We start from the raw sequence: 21,455 nt of genomic DNA on the forward strand, positions 1-21,455 counted from the left end.
CTTAGGAACCCTCAGACATCTAACAGGGCATCACTCACAGACAATGCACTCCTTTCAAAGCTTGTGTGAGTTCATCCTCTCCACCACAGGCAAGATATAGGCACCCAGCTCAGCCTGTCTCATCAAATATTTATCAAGCCCCTGTTGCGGCTGTCCATGCATAGTGGACCCTGCCCTCTGGAGGAACCGGGCAATGAGAGACAGTTAATTCTCTTATCCAAGAACGAACTGTATCAGCCAATCTTTTATCCTTTCTTCCTTCTCCCTTTCCCCTCTGGGAAACCCTCAGCAGGCAAAAAGGATACAGCATCTCAATCCCAAGGAAAAGATGGTCATCAAAAGACAATTAGTTTTTCTATCTTCTAGGAACAACTGCTCTTAAGACAGCCTAGTGTTTTGGAAAATGCAGCTCTGGGTGTCACCTTTCGAAGCAATAAAACATACGGCTAAATTTAAGAGGCAACAAAGAGGATTAAATACATATTTGTATTCTCAATAAAAAAAACTACGGTTCTATCATCTTAATCACGGAACTAAACGTAAAGAAACAAGTTTGATATCACGCCACTTTTCGTTATACTTCGAGAATGGAATGCAATAATGGTTAGTGTAAGAAGGAAATAAAACGCCTATATCAGAAGTAACAGCCCAAACCTGCTGCCCAAAAATATTAAGTGCGAACTAAACACCATGGTGCATATCTCCGACACAGAAATCTGGACAGGAACACACTTCAGGTTAGGTTCTCCAGCGTGTAAATTGGGACTCCAACACGTTTCAGCGTCCACAGTCCAATATGACACCTTCCCTCGCACCCATCCACCACGCAGTAATTTTCCTTCTCCTCATGTGAACATGTCAAAAGTCACCTCGGGCCCCCAACTGCCCTAGATTGCTCCCGGTCGCTGCAGACGCCCGGCACCCGCAGGAACTTCCCCGCCCCGGGCCGCCCGCGGCTCAGAGCATCCCGCGCGGACACTGCGCCCTCGGGAGGAGACGCAGGACCGTCCAGGGCGCAGCCTCGTCCCCAACGCAGTCTCCACTCCCGGGGCACAGCGTCCCCTCCTCACAAGGCAGCCTCCACGGCCCGGGCCCAGCCTCATCCCGGGGGCAGCCTGCCGCCCCCCCGCGCAGCGTCCCATGCCGGGCGCAACGTCTCCCCAGGGAAATCGCCTCCCGCCCCCAGCGCAGCCTTGTACCCGGGGCAGCCTCCCGTCCCCGGGCGCAGCCTCGTCCCCAGCGCAGCCTCCGATCTCCGGGGCACACCGTCCCCTCCCCAAAACGCAGCCTCGGTCCCCAGGGCGCAGCCTCGTCCGGACGCACCTGCCCTCCCCGCGGCGCGGCGCATCCCACGCGGACTCGGCGCCCTCGGAAGGGGACGCGGGGCCGCCCGGGGCGCAGCCTCCTCTGGGGGCCGAGCGCCGGAGCAGACGGGCGCCCCGGGAGGGTGGATGCGAGGCGGTGCCGGGGCAGCCTCGCCTCCCCACAGGCGCCCTCCTCCGCTCGCCCCGAACGGCGGGCGCGCCCGCAGGCCCCGCGCTCCTTCGAGCCTGTCGGCGCCGCCCAGCCCGCGCGGCTCGGGCGCTGTACATAGAAGCGGCCGCCCGACAGAGGGTCCGGGGCCTCGCCCCGACCCGAGCCGCCGAGCGGCCGCTCTGGGACGCGCGCGCCTGCCCTCACCTCAGCCGCAGCCGCGCGCGCTGCGGTTCCTCCTGCCCAATCGGTCTTATCCGCGCCCCCAGGCCCTCTCTGTGGCCGAGTCCATCCCGGCGGCCGGGGCGCCGTTCTGCAGGTCGATCGGCTGTGCGCAGCGGCGCGCGGGCCGTATTCGCGCGAGAGAGACAGCCCGCTGTGGCCCTCCGCGCGGTCCGGAGCCGCCCGGTCCTGCGCCGACCTCTGCGGCTAGCTTGGGCCGAGCCGATGCCGCCGCCGCCCACGGCCGCCTCAGCGGCCTCAGCCCGGCCGCCGGCGGCTCCGCCCCTCCCCGCCCCCGCCCGCCGCCCGCCCGCCTAGGGCCAGCCGCGCACCGCCGACGCGGGCCGGGCGGCGCAGCGACGCCGGACGTAGCGCGCGCTCGCGCGTCCCTGTCTGTGGTAGGCAGTCGCGGCTGTGGCGTCTGCCCTCACGACCACCTGCGGCGGACGGGCGCTGGCCGGTGAGGCTGGAGCGCGGCCGGAGCTGAGAGACCGCAGCTAGGCGGCACCGGAGCGTGGGGCGGGGGAGCGGGACTGGCCTGGCGTCGCGGCGCCGCCCGCCCGAGCACGGCTGAGGAGACCCTGCCCGCCTTCGTGTCCTCCTCTGGGTGCGCGGCTGCTGCGTTTTGGGGACGGGGTCTCACTGTCGCCCAGGCTGGAGCGCGGTGGCCCGATCTTGGCTCACTGCAGCCTCGGCCTCCCGAGCTCACGCGATCCTGCCGCCTCAGCCTCCCTGCTAGCTGGGACCGCAGGCGCCCCGCGCCAGGCGATTGGCGTTTGCGTTTTGCGGAGGTGGCGTCTCGCGGTGTTGCCCAGGCTCCCGGCTCCCGGGCCCACGCGCTCCTCCCTGCAGCGGGCGCCGCCCCGCCAGGCCCCCGCCGAGCCGCCCCTGCTTCCCCCGCTCCCGGAGTTGTCTGGGACGCGCGGGGCCCGCCCCGCATTGGATCAGGGCTGGGGGCCGGCGGGGGTCGCGTCTGTCCCGCTGGCTCCCTCTCCCCGCCCGTCATCCTCACTGTAGACTCGGGGAGAACCGGGTCGTGCGCGGCCCAGGACCCCGGACACGGCTCCCTCCGTACTGACACCAGCAGCTGCTCCCAATTACCAATGTTTAGGTGATGGTGGTTTTGTTTAATTTTTTTTGTTTGTTTTAGGTTGATAGTAAAAGCATTTAAAGCTTTTTTTTTTTTTTTTTTTTACGGCATATGCAATAGACTTACTCCTCGATTTGTCTATATTTACTGACTGTGCCACAGTTATACCAAGAAATGTTTACACAGATGATGATAAGCATATGTAGAGATGCAACGTTTTCACAGACCAGAATAACCAGCTCCAGGCTGCAGTTCTCTACACAAAGATAAAGTTTGTTGGGCAGACTCCTGACTGCGGTGACCTGAGCCCAGAGGAGCAGCCGGGGGCGATGGGCAGAGCCGGGTGTGGACAAGCGGGTGGGTCCTGCACCTGGGTGGGGGAAGCAGCAGGCTCCAGGGTCAAGTTGAGGTTGTGCTAGCCCTGGCCTCCAGACCTCAGGCGGCCCACTCTGCCCTCGCCTGTTTCCTCTCTTGTAAAGTGGGGAGTAAGAGACCATCACAAGCCAGGGATGGGGTGGCACAAACTGTGATCTCAGCCACTCTGGAGGCTGGGTCGGGGAGTGGAGGGGTCACTTGTGTCTCAGAGCTGGAGCTGTGGTGTGCAAGGCCCGCACCTGTAAATGGCCACTGCACTCCGGCCTGGGCAACACTGAGACCCTGGCTCTGAAAAACAACAAAACTTAAAAGATGAACACAGATGAAATATGGGAGCCTGGTATGTAGTAAGCACTCCACAGGTGTCAGCCGCCAGCCTGCAGTCCAGGACAGGTCAGGGGGAGGCCTGCAGTCTGCGACAGGCTGCCGGCTTCCATCACTGCCTGGTGGAAAACAAGCCTGTCTTTGGGGCCCACCAGCTAACAAGTGAGCCCTTCACCCCATCTGAAGGCAAAGCACCCAAAGGGGCAACCATGGGCGACTAAATAAAAATCAAGACTCCTGGGACGCCTTCTGAGGACACATTCTTAGTAAAGAGATACGTGGATGAGGACGTTGTGTGTATTTCTGTGTAACAGGCCCCCCCAAACCTCAGAGGGTGAAAACCTCTCTTCACTGCTCATGACGCTGTGGGCCTGCAGCTTGAACCAGTTCAACTGGGACAGCTTGCCTCGGCTCCATGGGGTGTCTGCTGGACCCACTTATGGGCAGGGGCCCTCTGGCAGATCCGGGCCACGTGTCACCCACCCACCGCAGGCTGGTCGGGCCTCCCTCCCATGGTGGCTGGGCTCCATCGGCAGCAAGAGAAAGCAAATCCCCATGGTGCTTCCCTCCATCTCCCCAGAAGAAGCAGGTGAGATGGCCAGGGCCTGAGTGGATGTGAGGGACTGTGTAGGAGACGGGCACTCCAACAGTCTTCCACAGGCCTTCGCTGAGGTGCGGATTGGTATAGGGAACACAGGGGAACTCCCCAGAATGGAGGCTGCTTATGCAAGTTTCAGCTTGTTCTTTTTCTCCCTCCAGAGCAGCGGAGAGCAGATGGCGGCCAAGGCCGGGACCCTCTGCTGCTCCCACGGGCCTCTCAGGCGGCTCTGCAGGACCAGCCAGCAGCCTCTGATTCTCCCTTCCTATTCCACGGCCTCAGATGCCATCCTTTCCACAGAGACAGTTTCTGTCGTGACACTCTCCCTGACTTGGAGGAATGGCACTCCGAACACTCCTCTTGGTGCTGATGTCAGGGACGAAAGCAGTTTCCAGTCGCCGGGGGCCAGGACACGGCATTCCCAGCTGTTGTGGAGCATGAAGCACCAGGATGCCCATTTGGGTGGCTGTTGAGATCAGGCTCTTTGAGAAGGAATCCTGTGGTCGACTGAGGAGGCCCAAAGAAATTTCGAGGACATCTCAGCCATCCATGCCCTGTTCACTGTGGAGGTCGAACACCAAGGTTTCTGGAGGGGGACCCTGGGTCTCCACAGAACTGCTGGCAACCATCTACTTCCCGGCCTTCCGTGCCCGCCCCACCTCTGCTCTGTTGTTTACCGTCTCCTTTGTGGGAATTATGGAATAAACGATCATTTTGGTGTCCTGGAAAATAAACCTGATGCTGGAGGGCTTGAGTGTAGGAATCCCGCTGGGCTCCCTCTGTCTGCCCCAGGAGTTAGGCTTTGCAGAAGCATGTGAGACATCAACCGCTATGAAATGTGGTCTACACAGCATCAAAAAAATCCATTTCACCACATTTTCCCTTCAGTGCAGTTAAATGGCATGACCTTGTGACTGCCCCCACGAGAAGAATTAAAAGTTACACCGGCCCTGCCAAAGCCTACAGGACACAGTGGCACAAAAGGATTTCCATGATCTTAGGATACAGACCCAGGCCGACTCGACAGATTAAGTGGATTTCAAACTGTGATCTCAAGCCTTCTGGGAACTGCCAGAAAGGAGGGGAAGGTGCCGAGTGGCCCAGCTGCCCAGCCTGTTCACACACTGGGCTTTCCAAAAGGAGGGGAAGGCGCCAGCCTCACAGTGGCCCAGCTGCCCAGCCTCTTCACACACTGGGCTTTCAGTTGAAGAGAGTGTTCAAAGCTTACACATGTAAATACCACTGATCTGTGAACCCCCTTCCTGTCATGCCCAGGGACTGGCAGACTGTGGCTAGAAGGGTGGGACCAGAGGGGTGGGTCACGTGACCTGCGCACGGGTGTGCTGGCCTCCCTGGGCCTTGGTGGCCAGGACAGCCTCCCTTTCCCTTTCCAGCCACACAGGGCAATCCGTGTGGATTTCTGTCTCCCCAATTACAGAGCGTGCTGCCAACCTGCTGTGTTGAGATTGGCCTGGTCTTGGTCCTGGTGTCCTAGGGCTGATGACTGACCACAGCCTTTGTGCTTTTGAAGCCCATTTGACTATAGTCCTTGTGTACAACTAAAAATGTAGCTTTAAACAATCTTGCTTTGTTTTATTTAATTCTGTCCAATCTATTTGAGAAAGGACACTCACAGGTACTTTTTAGATTGTAGCCTAAAGTGGATTATTGATTTCCTTGTTTCTCAAACATCAGGAGGAGCATAAAACTGCTAATAAGAGGTGACCAATATTTGGTGATACCATGATTTCAGACATATTAATTTTGCCCTATATTTTAAAAATAAAATAAAAAGACATGAGACTGGAGGAGCAAAAACCAGATGGTGCCAAACCGTTCGGTCAACAGCTGCCATGGTGGTGGAAACCGTGTGTGAGGCCCGACCAGCTCAAAATGTGCCACCGTCTCTGGGACAACTCCCATCTTCCACAGTGATGCAGCAGGAGCGGTCTGTCTGTGACAGGCACACAGCCCCCCCACCCCACCCCCGGACTCCAGGACCTCAAGTGGAATTCTGACTCCCAGGATGGCCCTGAGCACTTAGAGCTGTCATTGAGACAATTGTGAGTCTCTCTTTGTGCCTAGGCCTGAAAGGTTTAAATCCAGCACAGTTAGGATGGTCTCCGTCACTTGCCAGCCTAAAGAGAGAAAACGGTTAGACACACAGGGGCAGGCGAGACAGGACAATCTGATGGCCTTTCAGCGCCACAGGCAGTCTCCTGTGCATGGGTCAACATGTGGCCAGGAAGATGTCTTTGCTTCAGGGGCATTCACGTTCTAGTGGGGAGATGGCATCAGGGAGCAGCGCAGTGTGTTAATTGGGACACCATCCAGGGCAGGAAGAGAGGTGTGACAGTCAGTGCGGACCTGGCTGTGCCATGCAGCACCGGCCAAGTTGTTTGGCCTGTCTGAGCCTGTTCTACATCCAGAAGAGGGAGACGATGGGTGGAAAGGCTCCAGTGGTGATGGACAAATGCAGGCTCCTAATGGAGAGGCATGTGAACGGTTGCAGGAGTCCAGGGCGCTGCAGCTGTACTGCTCAGGTGTGTCGGAGCAAGCTGCAGGAAGCTGCACTGAGCCTTGGAGGATGAGAAGGCACTGGTGGCAGGAGTGCCCGTGGCAGAGGAAAAAGCACTTCCATGACACGTGAAGTTGGAGAAGAGAGGAGGTTTCTGCCACCCTTGGTCAGAAGAGTCCTCCTGATTGGGCCACTTTGCACTCTGTAGAGAACAGGCAAAGGGAATGTGCTGCGTGGTTAAATCAGAGGTGGGCAGGCTAAGCCTGGGCCCAATGGTGTCCGGTCAGCAGCTAAGAATGAATATTAAACATGTAAAGTGTTGGGGTGGGTGGGGGGTTATGAAGAATACATGCAGTGGGCTTCTGTGGCCGGCAGAGCTGTAGATCTTTGCCATCTGGCCCTTTACAGAGAAAGGCAATCCCTGGTTTAGCCAAAGAGGGCCTAGCTCTGGAACTGGGAGTTAGAGCAGCTGCCATTGAAGTGCATAGACTGTCTGGGAGTGGGAGAAACACAACCCAATCAGCACCGCGGGTGAAGGGATGGGGGCTCTGACGTACCCGGTGGTGTCTGCCTAGAGCTCAGGCATGCTTGTAGCTTCCGTGCAGAAGACTTCCATCAGGTGTTGACAGTGGAATTGGAACGAGTTAAGAGGCTTTTGGAATTAGACTCAACAGGACTTAGTGATGGAGTCACTAGAGGGGTCTGGGGAGGGGAAGCATCAGGGCTTACCCAGGATCCTGGCTTGCACATATCAGTGGGTGATGGTGCTCTGGGATGACACGGGGGATGGGAAGAAGAAACCAGGCATTCCTTTTGGGTGCATTAAGTTTGCAGTGCCTACAGGATGTCTGAGTGGCTGTGTTAGGAAGACAGCTACGTACGAAAGACTGATGTCCGGAGAGGAGAGCCGTGCTGGAGATGGACACTTGAAACCCTTGAAAATAGAAGATGTCACCGATCCCCTAAAGAGAGGGTGGAGAAAGGAAAGAAGGGAACCTGGCACCAGACCTGAAGAGCCTCAGCCTGGCATTAGAGGTGAGCATAGAAAGAGAAGGGAGCGTGGGAGGCAGGAAGGTCCAGCGAGGCAGGAGAGAAAAGGCAGAAGCGTGTTTCTCTGGAGGCCGAGGCAGGGAGACTGCTTGAGGCCAGGAGTTGGAGGCTTCAGTGAGCTAATACCTCACACAGCTTGTATTCTTTTATGTCTCGATTCTTTCACTTAATCATGGATAAAGAGTGGAAAGGGAGACATAAATATGGTTACATACAGCCGAAGTCTTAGATCTAATTAAAATTCAGCAAGATTACTGAGTATAAAATTGACACACATGCACACACCCCCAAAATGATTTCTATATATCAGCAGCAAACAGCATGTAATTTGGAAGATGATGCTGTTTACAACAGTAACAAAAGTGTGAACTAAAATAAATCAAAAAGAAGTACATGATCCTTAAGGAGAAATTCATATTTAAAAATTACTAAAAGCGGGCAAATATAGACACACCAAACACCTCAAATTCTTTGTGGGATGAGTATAAATACATAAATCAAACAAAATTAGCAGCTTCACCAACTTCTTTTGAATGATACCAGATTTTTAAAATAAATCAGATGTAAAAACAGTATGGCTCCTGGTAACATATTACTCTAAAATAATGAACTAGAGCTAGGAAAAGGAGATTTTTTTTTCTATTTTGCTGAGTTATGTCTTAATTATTATGTTAGCAGTCTTTCCTGAGAAGCTAAAAGGTAATTAGCAACTGAAGCCAGGCAAGAGGCGGAGGAGGGAGGGCGTGGGCAGGCTGTGCTCTCTGCTGTATCTCCAGGAGCTGTTCTGGTGGGGATGGAGGCTGGAGGCTGAGCCTAAGTGCAGTTGGGTTAGTGACAAATTAGATGGCTCATGTGGTTATTTAAAGCCGTCTCTCTAGGGAACTTTCAACTACCATATATTCAAGATCTTGCAGTTGATAGTTTTAAACTGGAATCTCAGGGACTCGGGTTGACTGTTACCTATACAAGTCGCTCAGGGATACAGCAGCTGTGAGCAGTGGTGTGAAAAGTGACCATCATTGCGTATTTTCAAGCTTTTTTAAAGTATAATGCATACACCGAAAAGTATCCATGTCGTAAGTGTACATCTCAACACGTTAGCCCAACGTGGACACAGCTGTGAAACCTCCACCAGGGCAAGCAGCGGAACGTGACCACCTCGGAGTGTCTGGCATGCCCCTCCGCAGCCACAGCTGCCTCTGGGCCTTGAAGATAACCTCTACCCTGACTCCTACCTCCGCAGATTGGTTACGCCTGTTTTTGCTTCGCATAAGTGACATCACACAGCATGTATTCTTTTGTGTCTTGATTCTTTCACTTGATGGTGTGTTCATGAGTTCCATCAACCTGTGCCTCTGTGAACCTTCTCATACTCCTCTCTCAGTGCACGTGTGTATATGTTTCTGTTGGGTTGTGTACCAGGTCACAGGAGACACATAGGTCCCACTCTAGAGGGCACACTGATTTACCAAAGTGTTGAGCCACTTTATACTCCTACCAGCAAGCGAGGAGCTTTCCAGCTGCTTCTTGTCCACATCAACAGTTGATGTTGACACTTTGGCCACCCTGGAGGGTGGTGGTGGTTTCTCACGGTGGCTTTAATCTGTAGTTCACTAATGACCAGTGAGGTTGAGCATCTTTATATGTTCTCATTTTTCCACATACACATCCTTTCTGGTAAAGAAGCCACAAGTTTTCTTTATTTTATTTTTTTTTTATTTTTTTATTTTATTTTATTTTTTTTTGAGACAGAGTCTCGCTCTGTCGCCCAGGCTGGAGTGCAGTGGCCGGATCTCAGCTCACTACAAGCTCCGCCTCCCGGGTTCATGCCATTCTCCTGCCTCAGCCTCCCGAGTAGCTGGGACTACAGGCGCCCGCCATCTCGCCCGGCTAATTTTTTGTATTTTTTAGTAGAGACGGGGTTTCACCGTGTTAGCCAGGATGGTCTCGATCTCCTGACCTCGTGATCCGCCCGTCTCGGCCTCCCAAAGTGCTGGGATTACAGGCTTGAGCCACCGCGCCCGGCCAAGTTTTCTTTATTATTTATTTGTAGAAGTTATTTATATATTCCAGACCCAAACTCTTGGCAGATATATGTGTTGCAAATACCTTCTCTCACTCTGTGTCTTGCATTTCCATAATCACAATGGAGTCTTTTGTTATACAGGAGTTCTTAATTTCAATGTGATCCAATTTATCTACCTTTTTTCTATGGTTAGGGTTTTTTTGTGTCCAGTTTAGAAAACTCAGCTACTCCATGGTCATGAAGGAATGCTTGTTATCTTTTGGAAGGTTTATTGTTTCAATTTTCAAATTTAAAGGACAATTCACCAAGAATTGTTTTTCTGTGCAGTGTGAGGTAGGGGTTCAGAGTCAGTCCATCAGTGTTGTCTGTGTTTGATGTCCAGTTGACCTAGCACCGTTTACTGACATGATTTCCCTTCTCCCTGCTGCTCTGCTGCAGTAGCTTTGTTGTAAATTAAGCATCCATATAGGCATGGGTTGTTGTTTTTTTCTGAACTATTTTGTTAGGTGCTGAGGACTGGCCTTGAACTGCTATTTCCTGTCCTAATTACTGAAACTTTCTTAAGAGTCTTCTTTTGACACCATAGAATCACAGTTCTATGCAGTTTTTTTGTTTTTCAAAATTTTCTTGGTTATACTTGGTATTTCGCGTTTTCATTTAAATCTTTCAATTAGCTTATCAGTTTCCTCAAAATATTCTGCTAGAATTTTTATTAGACTTGCATTGAAGCTATAGATCATTTGGTGAGAATAGATATTCTCACAATATTGAGTGCTCCAATTCATGTTTAGCCATACATTGATTTAAATATTCTCCAATTGTTCTCATTATATTCTAGTCTTCTGTGTAGATATTACACACTTAGTCCATTAGATTTATTCCCAGACTTTTGGTGCATTGGATGATCAATTTAAAATGTTCCCTATTTGTATTTTGTAACCACTGGTTTCTGGTTTATTTAGAATGCAATTGATCTTTGTATATTGACCTTGTACCAGTAGTCTTTCGAGATTCACTTAATAATTTCAATAGTTATCTGTAGATTATATTGGGTTTCTTACATACATATCATTTTGTTTGTGAATAATCACTTTTTCATTTTTTCCTTTCCAGTCATTTTATCCTTTATTGCTTTCTTCTTGGCTTACCTCACCGGTTGCTGCTGAAAAGAAGTGTTAGTGGTGAGCATCCTTATTTTTTTCCTGATCTCAGGGGGGACACTTTCAATATTTCACCAGTAAGTGTGAGATCTGTGGTAGGATTTTTAAATATAGATCCCCGCAATGAGATCAAGGAAGCTCCCTTCTATCTCTTCTTTACTAAGAGTTTCTTTTCCTGAATGCATGCTGAGTTGTATCACATTCTTTCTTCTGCATTTATTGAGATGATAGTATGATTTTTCTGCTTCATTATATTAATACAGTGAATTAAGTTGATTAAAGTTTAAATGTTATACCAAATTGCATTTCTGGAAAAAGCCCAACTTGGAAAGAGCCGAGGAGATACCCCAGGATCCTTCTAGCAAATCCCCCTCTCTGCTTGCCCACCCACCTTGCTTCAAGGACAAGGAGTGGAAGAAATAAGGAAAATGGTGAAGAAGGCCAGGTCTCAGGGCTCCACCTGGCCATGCTGTGGCCTAAGGCATGTGGCGGGGGGACTTTTGTGACTTGGCTGGGGGTGGTGAGGGGCTGCTGTGGCCTAGGTGGTGGGGAGTCTGTGGCCTGGGTACGGGGCCATTGCTGACTACTGTGGCCTGGTCCCCCTCCCCAGCTGCATCCTGGCCGTGGGGGGCTGCTGTGGCCTGGCCCTGCCTAGCAGATGAGAGGCTCCAGGCCTCATTTTCTGTTGAGTGCATGGAGACAGCTCTGGTTGATGTGAGACCAGGTCACTTACTGGACATGGGTCCCTTCCTTGGGCTTCAGTCTCCTCATCAGAGAGGCTACTGTAAAGTCATGAGTCAACAAAATGTCCCTCAGGCAAACTGTGTAAAAAGAAAGTATAAACTAAACATTAAATATCCCATCAGCCGCAGAAATGTGAGGCACCGTTCCCGCCTGCACTGAGGTTCAGAGACTCGCCCTTCCCCAGCACCATCCACTGTGGGGTGCGGCGCTCAGTGTTTGCCAGAAGCCTAAGGTCTTCAAGGGGAAAAGTCTCTCTGTCATCCTATGCTGACCACCATGGGGACTTGTGATGGAGCTACTCATCAGTTCTTTGGCCAGTCTCTTTTCAGGGGGAAGGGTCTCCCGACTGTCATCAATGCCTCAGGGGACGGAGGGGAGGGAGGGCACATCTGGAGGGGTACAACCCCAGATGGCCCCACGAGAACCAGGAGGGGCCCTGGTGGCAGCAGGAGTTCAGGCCCAGGAACAGGTCCCAGGCTCCCTCTTGTCCCAGCTCCTTCCCAGACCTCCTGGGAACACAGCACACATTCCAGAGAGATGAGAGCAGTCATAGTCTATGCGGGTTTGCTTGAATGGCATACAATATAAGCCCACCTATTTTTGCTTTCTAGAATTCCACTTCTATTTTTGGTGGAATATGAAAGCTTTGACTATTTCCCAAAGTGGAAAACACATATTTTCCTTGACTGTCTGGTAATATCTTTGTTGCTCATTAAATAAATGCATTCGGTCTGCATGGGTGCTCAGTGAAGCCCCTTCCCGATCCCCTGAGCACGAGCTGGCTGTGTGCACCACACACAGATCCTTTCTCAAGCTCTCCTGCATTTTATTTATTAAAGCTTCAGCACTTCACACATATCCTAGTGGGTAGATCTGAATAAGGGCATCAGATGTGCCCACCACTCTGCAGCTAAGGACTGCAGAGAAGCCTCTCCATGAGGATTCCAGTGCTTAGGTCCCAGGCCCCACCCCTCATGTATCTCTAAAATAGAAGAGGAGGAGGGTGAGGGAGAGGAAGAAGACGGGTGGGAGGGTAGGAGGAAGGGGAGGGGCACTTCCACCCCTTCCACTGCCTTGAGGATGTGTGCGGTGGACACATGGTGACTATGGAAGGAATACACCTACCTGAGCTCACCCCCACCAGCATATTAGCCTCCATTACAACCACTAATTCTTTTGGTATTTTGCAACAGGGTTTCACTCCGTTGCCCAGGCTGGAGTGCAGTGGCACAACCATGGCTCACTGGAGCCTCCACCTGCCCACTCAACCAATCCTCCCACCCCAGTCTCTGCAGTAGCTTGAGACCACAGGTGCACACCACCACACCCAGCTAATTTTTTCATTTTTATTTTTTGTAGAGACAAGGTCTCCTTATATTGCCCAGGTTGGTGTCAAACTCCTGGGTTTAAGTGATCCTCCCATCTTGGCCTCCCAAGGTATTGGGATTACAGGTGTGGGCCACTGCACCAGGGCTTAGTGGGTCTATTTCTTGACTCTTTATTCTGTTCCATTGATCTGTTTGTTTTGCTTCCCACAGACACCACATTGTCTTGAATCCTATAGCTTAAGAAAAAGACACTGGTGTCATTCTTGCAGACTCTGTGCAGGATTGTTTGCCCTGTTCCAAGTTCTTTGCCTTTCCATTAAACTTTTAGGATCAGCTGGTCAATTTCTACAACAAAGCCTGCTGGAATTTTTACTAAAATAATATTGATCTTTCAGGAAGGATGGACAGCTTTATAATACTGAATCTTCCAATCCATGATCATGGTATATCCCTCTGTCTCAGTACATTCCGGCAGCTATAACAAAGCATCTTTGACTGGATGGCTTACAAACAACAGAAATCTATTTCTGGCAGTTCTGGAGGTTGAGAAGTTCAAGATCAAGGTGTCTGGTGAAGGCCCAGGCTCCCCAGCCTCTGGCTCCAGAACTTATACCCTTTGCCTGGTGTTCTCAGGCCTTTGGTTTGGACTGAGGGTTTTACCATCAGCTTCCCTGGTTCTGGGGCTTTTGGACTTGGACTGAGCAACACAGCCAGCATCCCTGGCTCTCCAGCTTGTGGATGACTTGTAGTGGGACTCCTCAGGCTCCACAATTGACAGTGCCTTCTTGCTATGGCCTCACGTAACAGAAGGTACTAGATAGCCCTCTGCAGTGCCTTTTTTTTTTTTTCCAAGACGGAGTCTCGCTCTGTTACCTGGGCTGGAGTGCAGTGGTGCAACCTCAGCTCACTGCAACCTCTGCCTCCAAGGTTCAAGCCATTCTCTTGCCTCAGCCTCCCAAGTAGCTGGGATTACAGGTGCCCACCAACACACCCAGCTAATTTTTTGTATTTTTAGTAGAGACAGGGTTTCACTATGTTGGCCAGGTTGGTCTCAAACTCCTGACCTCATGATCTGCCTGCCTCGGCCTCCCAAAGTGCTAGGATGATAGGTGTGAGCCACTGCGCCTGGCCTACAGTGTCTTTTATAAGGAAACTAATCCCATCACAACGACTCCACCCTTATGACCAAACCACCTTCCAAAAGGCCTCACCTCAAAGAACCATCACCTTGGGTGTCAGAATTTCAACATATGAGTTTTAGGGGGACAGAAATATTTAGACCATAACACTCACAATGTGTTTACATTGTCTTTAAATTCTACCAGCTGTGTTTTGCAGTTTTCAGGGTAAAGGTCCTGCACATCTCTGTTAGGTTTCTCCAGAGAAACAGAACCAGTAGTATGGGTGGATAGATGGGTAGATGGAGAGAGGGAGAGAGAGAGAGACAGACAGGGAGACAGGTAGATAGATAGTTGAGAGGGGATTTATTAGGGGAATTGATTCATATGATTGTGGGGTCTGAGGAGTCCCACTGCAGGCCGTCTGAAAGCTAGAGACCCTAGGGTGCTGGGAGTGTGACTCGGTCCAAGTCCAAAAGCCCCAGAGCCAGGCAAGCTGATGGTAGAAGTCTCAGTTCAAGGTCAAAGGCCTGGGAACCCAGAGGCAGAGGATGAAAGCCCTGGAGCCAAAGGCTGGAGAGGCTGGCATTGTCCAAGGGCAGGAGAGGACCAGTGCATCCCAGCTCCAGCAGGGAGCTCCACACATTCACCTTTTCTCTGTCTCTGTTCTCTCTAGGCCCCCAATAACTGGATGATGCTGTCCACCCTGAGGGAGAATCTCCCTAGTCCGGGACTGGGACCTGCTTCCCACAGCCCGGCAGACGGATGCCGGGTCTCGTGGATGAGAGGCAGCACCTGGCTGTGGTTGAAGTTTGCATTCTCTAAGGATGAGTGAGTGGACAGGTTTAAAGCGTTTAAGGCTCATTTAAATCTTTTTGGGGAACTGTCTCTTTATGTCCTTTTCCTGTTTGTCTATCTGATTTCTGGTCCTTTGTCATCAATTTGTACGAGTTCTTCATTTATTAAGGATGTTGGGGCTGGGCACGGTGGCTCATGCCTGTAATCTCAGCACTTTGGGAGGCCGAGATAGGCGGATCGCTTGAGGTCAGGAGTTCGAGACCAGCCTGACCAACATGGTGAAACTCCGTCTCTACTAAAAATACAAAAAAATTAGCCAGACGTGGTGGCGCACACCTGTAATCCCGCCTACTCAGGAGGCTGAGGCAGGAGAATTGCTTGAACCTGGGAGGTGGAGGTTGTAGTGAGCTGAGATGGCACCACTGCACTCCGGCCTGGGTGATGGAGTGAGACTTTGTCTCCAAAAAAAAAGAAAGAAAAAAGGACTTTGGCCCTTCATCTGTGGCTTACGTTGCAAATATTTTCTCCTAGTTTTTCAGTGGTCTTTGTTTATGGTGTTTTCTTTTGGCTGTGCAAAATATTTTTCCTTTTTTATACCCATATTTAGCAATCTTTTCTTTTCTTTGAGTCATAGTCTACCCCTGCACCCAGGTGACGGAAGAATGCACTCATGTCCTCTTCCAGGACTTGTCTGAGCTCCCGTTTCGTACGTGGGTTCCCGAGCCGCTGAAGTGTATTTTTGTGTGTGGGGTGAGGCAGACCTCTCATCTTTTCTCCAAGCCTATCTGGTGTGCACCCCTACCCTGTTATTCAGAGTCCACTTGTGCTCCAGAGGTTTGAGGCACCCCCTTTATCTCATGCTGACCTCCCAGGTGCATGGGCCTCCTTCAGGGCTTCTCGTCCACCCTGTGTCTGTCTGTCCAGCACAACCCACTGGAGGACGCTGTGCTGTCAGCAGGGCTGAGGCTGTCAGGGAAGGGGTGCAGTTGGCGGAACTAGACTTTCTTTTTCAGGGGTTCCTGGCTGTCTTTGAGGGATAAGTATTTCTTGGGATAAGATTCATTTATGTGAAGTTCAGCAGTCCTTCAGTTTTACTCCATTTCTTTTTCTTCTATTAAATTCAAGGAAAATCCTTAACTTTCCCATCTACTCAACAATCAGCTTGCGTGTTCTGTCCACGTCTTGCACAGGGCCTGGCCTCATCTGACATGAATGAGGGGCGTTTCTGGGCAAGGGGTCTGGCAGTGACATTTGTGGTTTGTTGTTGCTTTCTTTTTTTGTAACTTTCGGTATTGTTTGCCTCTTGACAATATGCATGCATTCTTCCTGTGAGGAAACCAAGTCATTATTCCAGAGCAGAATTTTTCCAGGAAGGAGCCAAGCGCTCAGATGGCTCCAGGTGGGGGAGGGGACGAAATAAATCGCAGTCTACAAATTAGAGCTCAGTGCATTAATATTTCCTAAAAATATCTCTCATTTGCATCTCCTACGAGCAAATGTTTTGCGGAAAAACCGTCTTTATTTCGGGATCTCTGGAGTGGTGGCGGCACTGCCGGCGAATGGCCTACATCTCCTGCTTCTGTTCCAGCTCATTCTCGCCTTCCATGAATACAGGAGGCTGGAAGATGCGGGAAGAGAGAGGAACGGTGATGAACAGAGCAGTCTCTGTCCCACGTGGCAGCTTTGCGGTTCTGTCTCCCTTTTTATCATAAAGAGGTGTTTTTGTGTGTTTCTTTCTCATGGCTAATTTGAGATTCTGGTTATTTAAAGAGCCCAGAGATGGAAGCCAGATGACTCAACTCCGGATTGGGGAGGGATTTCCTTAAAAGACCTCTCAGTTTGTGGGAGCACAGACCAACATGACCGTGTACCATGCATGCTCATCACGCCTGGCTACCCTGATGTACTCAGACTTCGAGTCGCTCGGCAGAAAGTGGAGGCTAAACAAACTCCTCTTCCCTCCCACCGTGGCTCTTGTTCAATAAAACCAATAGAAGCCACAGGCTGACAGCATCTGGTTAAGGGAGGGAGGGACCTGAACGGCTGCCGCGTGGTGACCACTGCAGCCACAGCACTGGTTGCTGGCTGCGCCTGGGGAGCGTGGCAGTCTCTGGCCCCATCCCTGTGCTTGTAACCAGAAGTCAGGCTTCTCTGCTCTGGGACTCTTCTTAAGATGAGCTCTTCAACTCTGCGGCAGCTGCCTTTTCCGGTCCCTCCACACCACGCCTCCTCCTGGGACGCCCATGACAGTCACCTGCTGTGGCCGGGAGGGGCATTCTCAGGAGCAGACCTGAGAGTTTCTGAGAGTTCCCCGGCGGGCCTGAAGACGCGGGGGCTCAGAGCTGCGCTTTCCTTGCCAGCGTGGTCCTTCCGTGCCCTCCCCGGCGCCAGCTGACTGCGTGGGTGTGGAAGGGAGGCCGGTGGTGGCCGTTGGAGGCTGGTGCTTCCCTGCCGGACTCCCTGGCAAGTCTGTTCTTGGAATTGTCCTTCCCGAAGCCTCCTGCGTGAACTGCACTCAGCGGAACCCGCACGCTGTGGGCGCGGCGTCCAGGCTCGCTCCGCTCCAGCCCCCAGGCTCGCGGTGCCCCACTGTGGGCCGGCACAGTCTTTGCTCCGCGGGAAGGTGGGCTCCGGCTCTCCCCTGGCCACGTTGCAGGAGGTCTCAGAGCCTCCTGGAGGGCCACCCCGAGCTCCGGCACGCCAGGGCCAAGTTTCTGCCAAGCACTCAGCCTGCGGGCGCTGTGCCAGCCGGTGTGTGCGGGAGGCGCACACGGTCATTCCTAGAGCGTGTGATGTTCTGCTCATAAAAGGCAACGTAGTGGGGGCAAAATCCTGGGGCCATGGCTGTTTCCCTCCCAGCGGGTGTGCGGCCCTGTATTCCAGAAGATCGTTTCTGAGGAACTCGAGGTTGGCCTGTGCACGGGGGTCCAGGGTTTTCCCTCCGTGCTCCGCAGCCTTCGCCACTCTAGACGGTCGACCGGGGCATCTCAGGGTGCCTCGTCTGTCTCCTGTGGCTCAGGGAGGGCTGTCCCTCGCTGTCTGATGCTGGCATCTTGACGTCTCTTGTTTCATGTGGTTTTTCTCTCTTGATTTGTTTGGTTTTTCAAGCAGAAGGTAAACATGGTTCCTGTTACTCCACCTCGGCTGGAAGCCAGTCTCCTGTTCAGATTGTCTTAGTTCCTTATTCTCTATTGTGAACAATCTTCTCAGACCCAGCAATTTCCAAAAACTGAGGATAGGGGCTCTCCTTGGCCTCCCTATGTCCCCATGGATACCTTCTCAGCACCTCCCTCAGGCCCCAGGGTGCCCGCTGGCAGTTTTCAGTGCAGAAACTCCTTAGAGAATGGGGGGCATTTCTTAGGAAATGCCTACTCCAAACATTTGGATTGCGGGCTCATCTTTTTAGAAATTCTGAATAGGTTATAGTTGGCTCAAACATCAAAAAGTATAAAGAGACATACAGTGTCCAGCGTCCCTCCACCAGGCCCCTCCTCCCTGGTTACTTTCTCATGTAAACCTGCGTGCAAAACTGCAGCTGTGCACAACCTTCTATTTTTGGAAAGTGGTAACAAGTTGATACCCACTGATCCTCACCTTGAATTTTTCAGCACATAGCACGTTCACGCAGGTAGAACCAGCAAAACATAATGCTAGACTGGCATGGGGGCATGGGAGAAAGGCCCACAGATGGTCCAAGGACCTGCCTGTGTGATGTCAGGTCTGTCCTGTCCTCTGATGAGCTTGGGAGGGAGAGCAGACGTCTGTTTCTGACTACATTTGGGTGCTCATTCGCCAGCGAGGTGGAGGAGTCCTGTAGGCAGCTGGATGTCATGATAGTTACTTTTCATGTATCAACTGGACAGGGCCAGAGGGTGCCCAGATATTTGGTCAAACATCACTTTGAGTATTTCTGTGAGGGTGTTTTTGGAAGCGATTAGCATTCAAATTGGCAGACTGAGGAAAGCAAGATGACCCTCCCTATTGTGGTGGGCCACATCCAGTTGAGGACCTGAATTCAACTGAGGGTCCCCTGAGGACCCTGATGACAGTGGAACTAATTCCTGCCAGCTCTGTGTGAGAGGAGCTCATGTTTATTTTTAAGAGACAGGGTCTCGCTCTGTAACCCAGGCTGGAGTGCAATGGTGCCATCATGGCTCACTGCAGCCTCCACCTCCTGGGCTCAAATGATCCTCGCACCTCAGCCTCCTGAGTAGCTAGGACTACAGGCACATGCTACCACGCCCAGCTTTTTTTTTTTTTTTTTTGTAGAGATGAGACCTCGATATGTTGCCCAGGCTGATCTCAAACTCCCAGGCTCAAGTGATCCTCCCACCTCGGCCTCCCAAAGTACTGGGATTACAGATGTGAGCCACTGTGCCCAGTGCAACCTAATGACTTCTAAAGATGCCTGTGCTTACCTCTTCCAAGGGCTGTGGTTGTGCTGGAGTTCCTGGAGATAGCCCTATCTGGTTACATGGCGGCTCCTTCAGGCTTCGGTCTGTTCCTGTGCTGGCTGCGGGGCCAAGCTGGCGTCTGAAGGACATTTCTCCATTGAATGGGCAGTCTCTAGAGGGTCCAATTTTCCTTCTAGGTTTTCCTTTCTCAGGACACTGTCCTTGCCAACTGTTTCCTGCCACGGCTGGTGGCGGCCAAGTCCGCAGGGCCTCTGTGAATGCCCGGCTCCCGCTCTACTCACAATCCCCAGTGCAAGCCTCACCCAGGAGCAGCGGCTTCTCAGAACGTAAACCCCAGTGACGCTCTCAGGTGCCAGCTGTGTCTAGTGTCAAGTCACGTGGACCCCACGACTTGGAAAATTTTGAGAAGCGCTTATAAATTATTAACCTGTGATTGTAGGTAATGAAACAACCAGAGGGGGCTTTATAAAATTCAGATCAAATTCTACCACAGAAGCATTTGAATCGGGCTCGCTGCATGCCGGGCGCCGCTGTAAGCACCCTACCTGCATGTTCTCATTTGATCCTCAGCAACCCCAGGAAGCTGGCATGGTCACAGCTGCACTCATGGGTGAGCAGGTCTGTGTGCCAAGAGGTGGAGCCTCTCCCACGGCCACGCAGCGGTCAGGGGCCACGCAGGTTCCAGCCTGTCCCTGCCACACCAGCAGGCACTGTCGAGCCACAGGCCCGCTGCCCCTCACATGCAGAAGGTAGCTGGTCTCCCCAAAGTCGGCTTGGCTTCTGACGAACGCTCTCGTGCTCCCTCTGGCCCTACCATGGGGGCTTCATCTCACACAATGCCCAGAGTAAGGACCCAACATTTAAAGAGATGAGTGTGGAAAGCATGTCACAGTCAGAGTTCCATGTACTCTCACGCCATTCCTGAGGGTACAGGCAGGAATCAGAACAAGGAGAAAAACCAACAGAAACGAAACAGTAACAACAAGCAAGCTACGAACCAAAGGCATATGCAGCACACAAAGGGTTAATGCCTTGACTGGTTCAAGAGCCAGAGATTAATGTCACGAATAAAACTGCAAATTAAAAAAGATAACAAGATGCTGTGTTTCATTATTGGATTAGCAAATACTAAAAAGAAAGCTATGCCTGGGGTGGGGGATGCTGGAGGACGTGGGCCGGTCACTCATTCCTGCAGGATGCCCTGACAATGCCTGTCAGAAATCTTAAAAACGTGTGCAACGTCTTAAAATTTATCCTGTGGAGACAATAAGGGGTATGCCCCCAGATAGCTTCACAGCCTTTTTATAATAGCTAAGATCTGGGCCACCTAAATGGCGAACACTACAGTATTACTCAGTGATGTGTTTATTCAAACCATCGCATTCTATGCAGTATTAAAATGATCCAGCTCTTCATTTATTGACCTTAAGAACTGCTAATGATATAACTGTTACATGAAAAAACATGCACAGTGCCTCGCGTGTCACAGGGTCAGACGTGCACAGCACGACGTGCATGCGTAGTTTGGTCTGTCCACGTAGGTACAGGCATGAGTCATCACCTATGTGATGGGGCTACGAGTGTCTTTTTCTTCTTTTGCTTATTTTCTTGTTTATATTTTCTACAATGAATATGAATAACATATAGCAAAGTGTAAAACAGTGTGAGCAGAGTCTGTGCCATTTCCTAGACCCTTGCCCTCTGGGAGCTAGATCTGCAGCCTGGCTCCCGCCCTGTCCCCTGCCGAGCTCTGCTGCAGGGCAAAGCAGAATGTCCCTGAGGAAGGGGCCTCGCCAGCTCCTGCCCTGGAGGAGCCTCCGAGCACATCGAACTAGAGTCTGAGCTGGTCACACAAGCCCCCGCTGAGCACCTGCCATGGGCCGGCACATCCTGGGACGGAATGTTCTGGAACCGCAGCAGTAGGTCAGACAGGAACTCTGGCACAGACGCCCCCTCTCCGGATTCTTGTCCAGATCCCAAGATGGATACAAAACATGGCAAGTATGAGCTGAGGCTTAGCAAAGCCGCATAAATCCATCGCTGCTGCGAAAACAACTCGAATGACATGGTGTTGGGAACAAAAACCATACAAGAATTCCGCGTCTGGGAAGGGCATTTCTAAAGCAGTTCTGGTTACAGAACAGAAGCGAGTATCATGAGGTGAACAGAAAAGGCAGAAATGTTAGTGAAATTTCAGGATGCAGGAATGAAAGGAA

The 21,455-nt window shown here is 51.8% G+C and overlaps 2 protein-coding genes across 8 annotated transcripts in view; one reads left to right on the plus strand and one right to left on the minus strand.

Moving 5' to 3' along the window:
- ADARB1 (adenosine deaminase RNA specific B1) overlaps positions 1–1,461 on the minus strand; it is a 138,700-nt gene extending 137,239 nt beyond the window's left edge. The window contains exon 1 of one of the 7 annotated variants that reach the window (XM_017888759.1): positions 1,324–1,423. In XM_017888759.1, the coding sequence (XP_017744248.1) occupies positions 1,324–1,348 (25 nt within the window). In that variant the 5' untranslated portion in view covers positions 1,349–1,423. Of the gene's footprint in view, positions 1–1,323 lie in introns of all 7 variants that reach the window. The other 6 variants (XM_017888760.1, XM_017888761.1, XM_017888753.1 and 3 more) reach the window with 6 other exon arrangements.
- Positions 1,462–3,178: 1,717 nt separating this feature from the next.
- LOC108539838 (translocon-associated protein subunit delta-like) lies at positions 3,179–5,660 on the plus strand. Its single transcript, XM_017888773.1, has 2 exons — positions 3,179–4,073; positions 4,244–5,660. Exons 1-2 carry the CDS (start codon positions 3,900–3,902, stop codon positions 4,553–4,555), a joined length of 486 nt encoding a protein of 161 aa, XP_017744262.1. The 5' UTR covers positions 3,179–3,899; the 3' UTR covers positions 4,556–5,660.
- Positions 5,661–21,455: the final 15,795 nt, after the last annotated feature.

The sequence above is a fragment of the Rhinopithecus bieti genome, unplaced genomic scaffold (genome assembly GCF_001698545.2).
Source record: "Rhinopithecus bieti isolate Rb0 unplaced genomic scaffold, ASM169854v2 scaffold_18153, whole genome shotgun sequence".
In the NCBI taxonomy this organism is placed as follows: domain Eukaryota; kingdom Metazoa; phylum Chordata; class Mammalia; order Primates; family Cercopithecidae; genus Rhinopithecus; species Rhinopithecus bieti.

Bases quoted from the DNA above. Each gene is read 5' to 3' on its own strand.
- LOC108539838 (XM_017888773.1), top strand. From the start codon at position 3,900: ATGGGGTGTCTGCTGGACCCACTTATGGGCAGGGGCCCTCTGGCAGAT. The intron at 4,074-4,243 runs GTGAGATGGCCA...TTCTCCCTCCAG, and splicing joins CATCTCCCCAGAAGAAGCAG to AGCAGCGGAGAGCAGATGGC.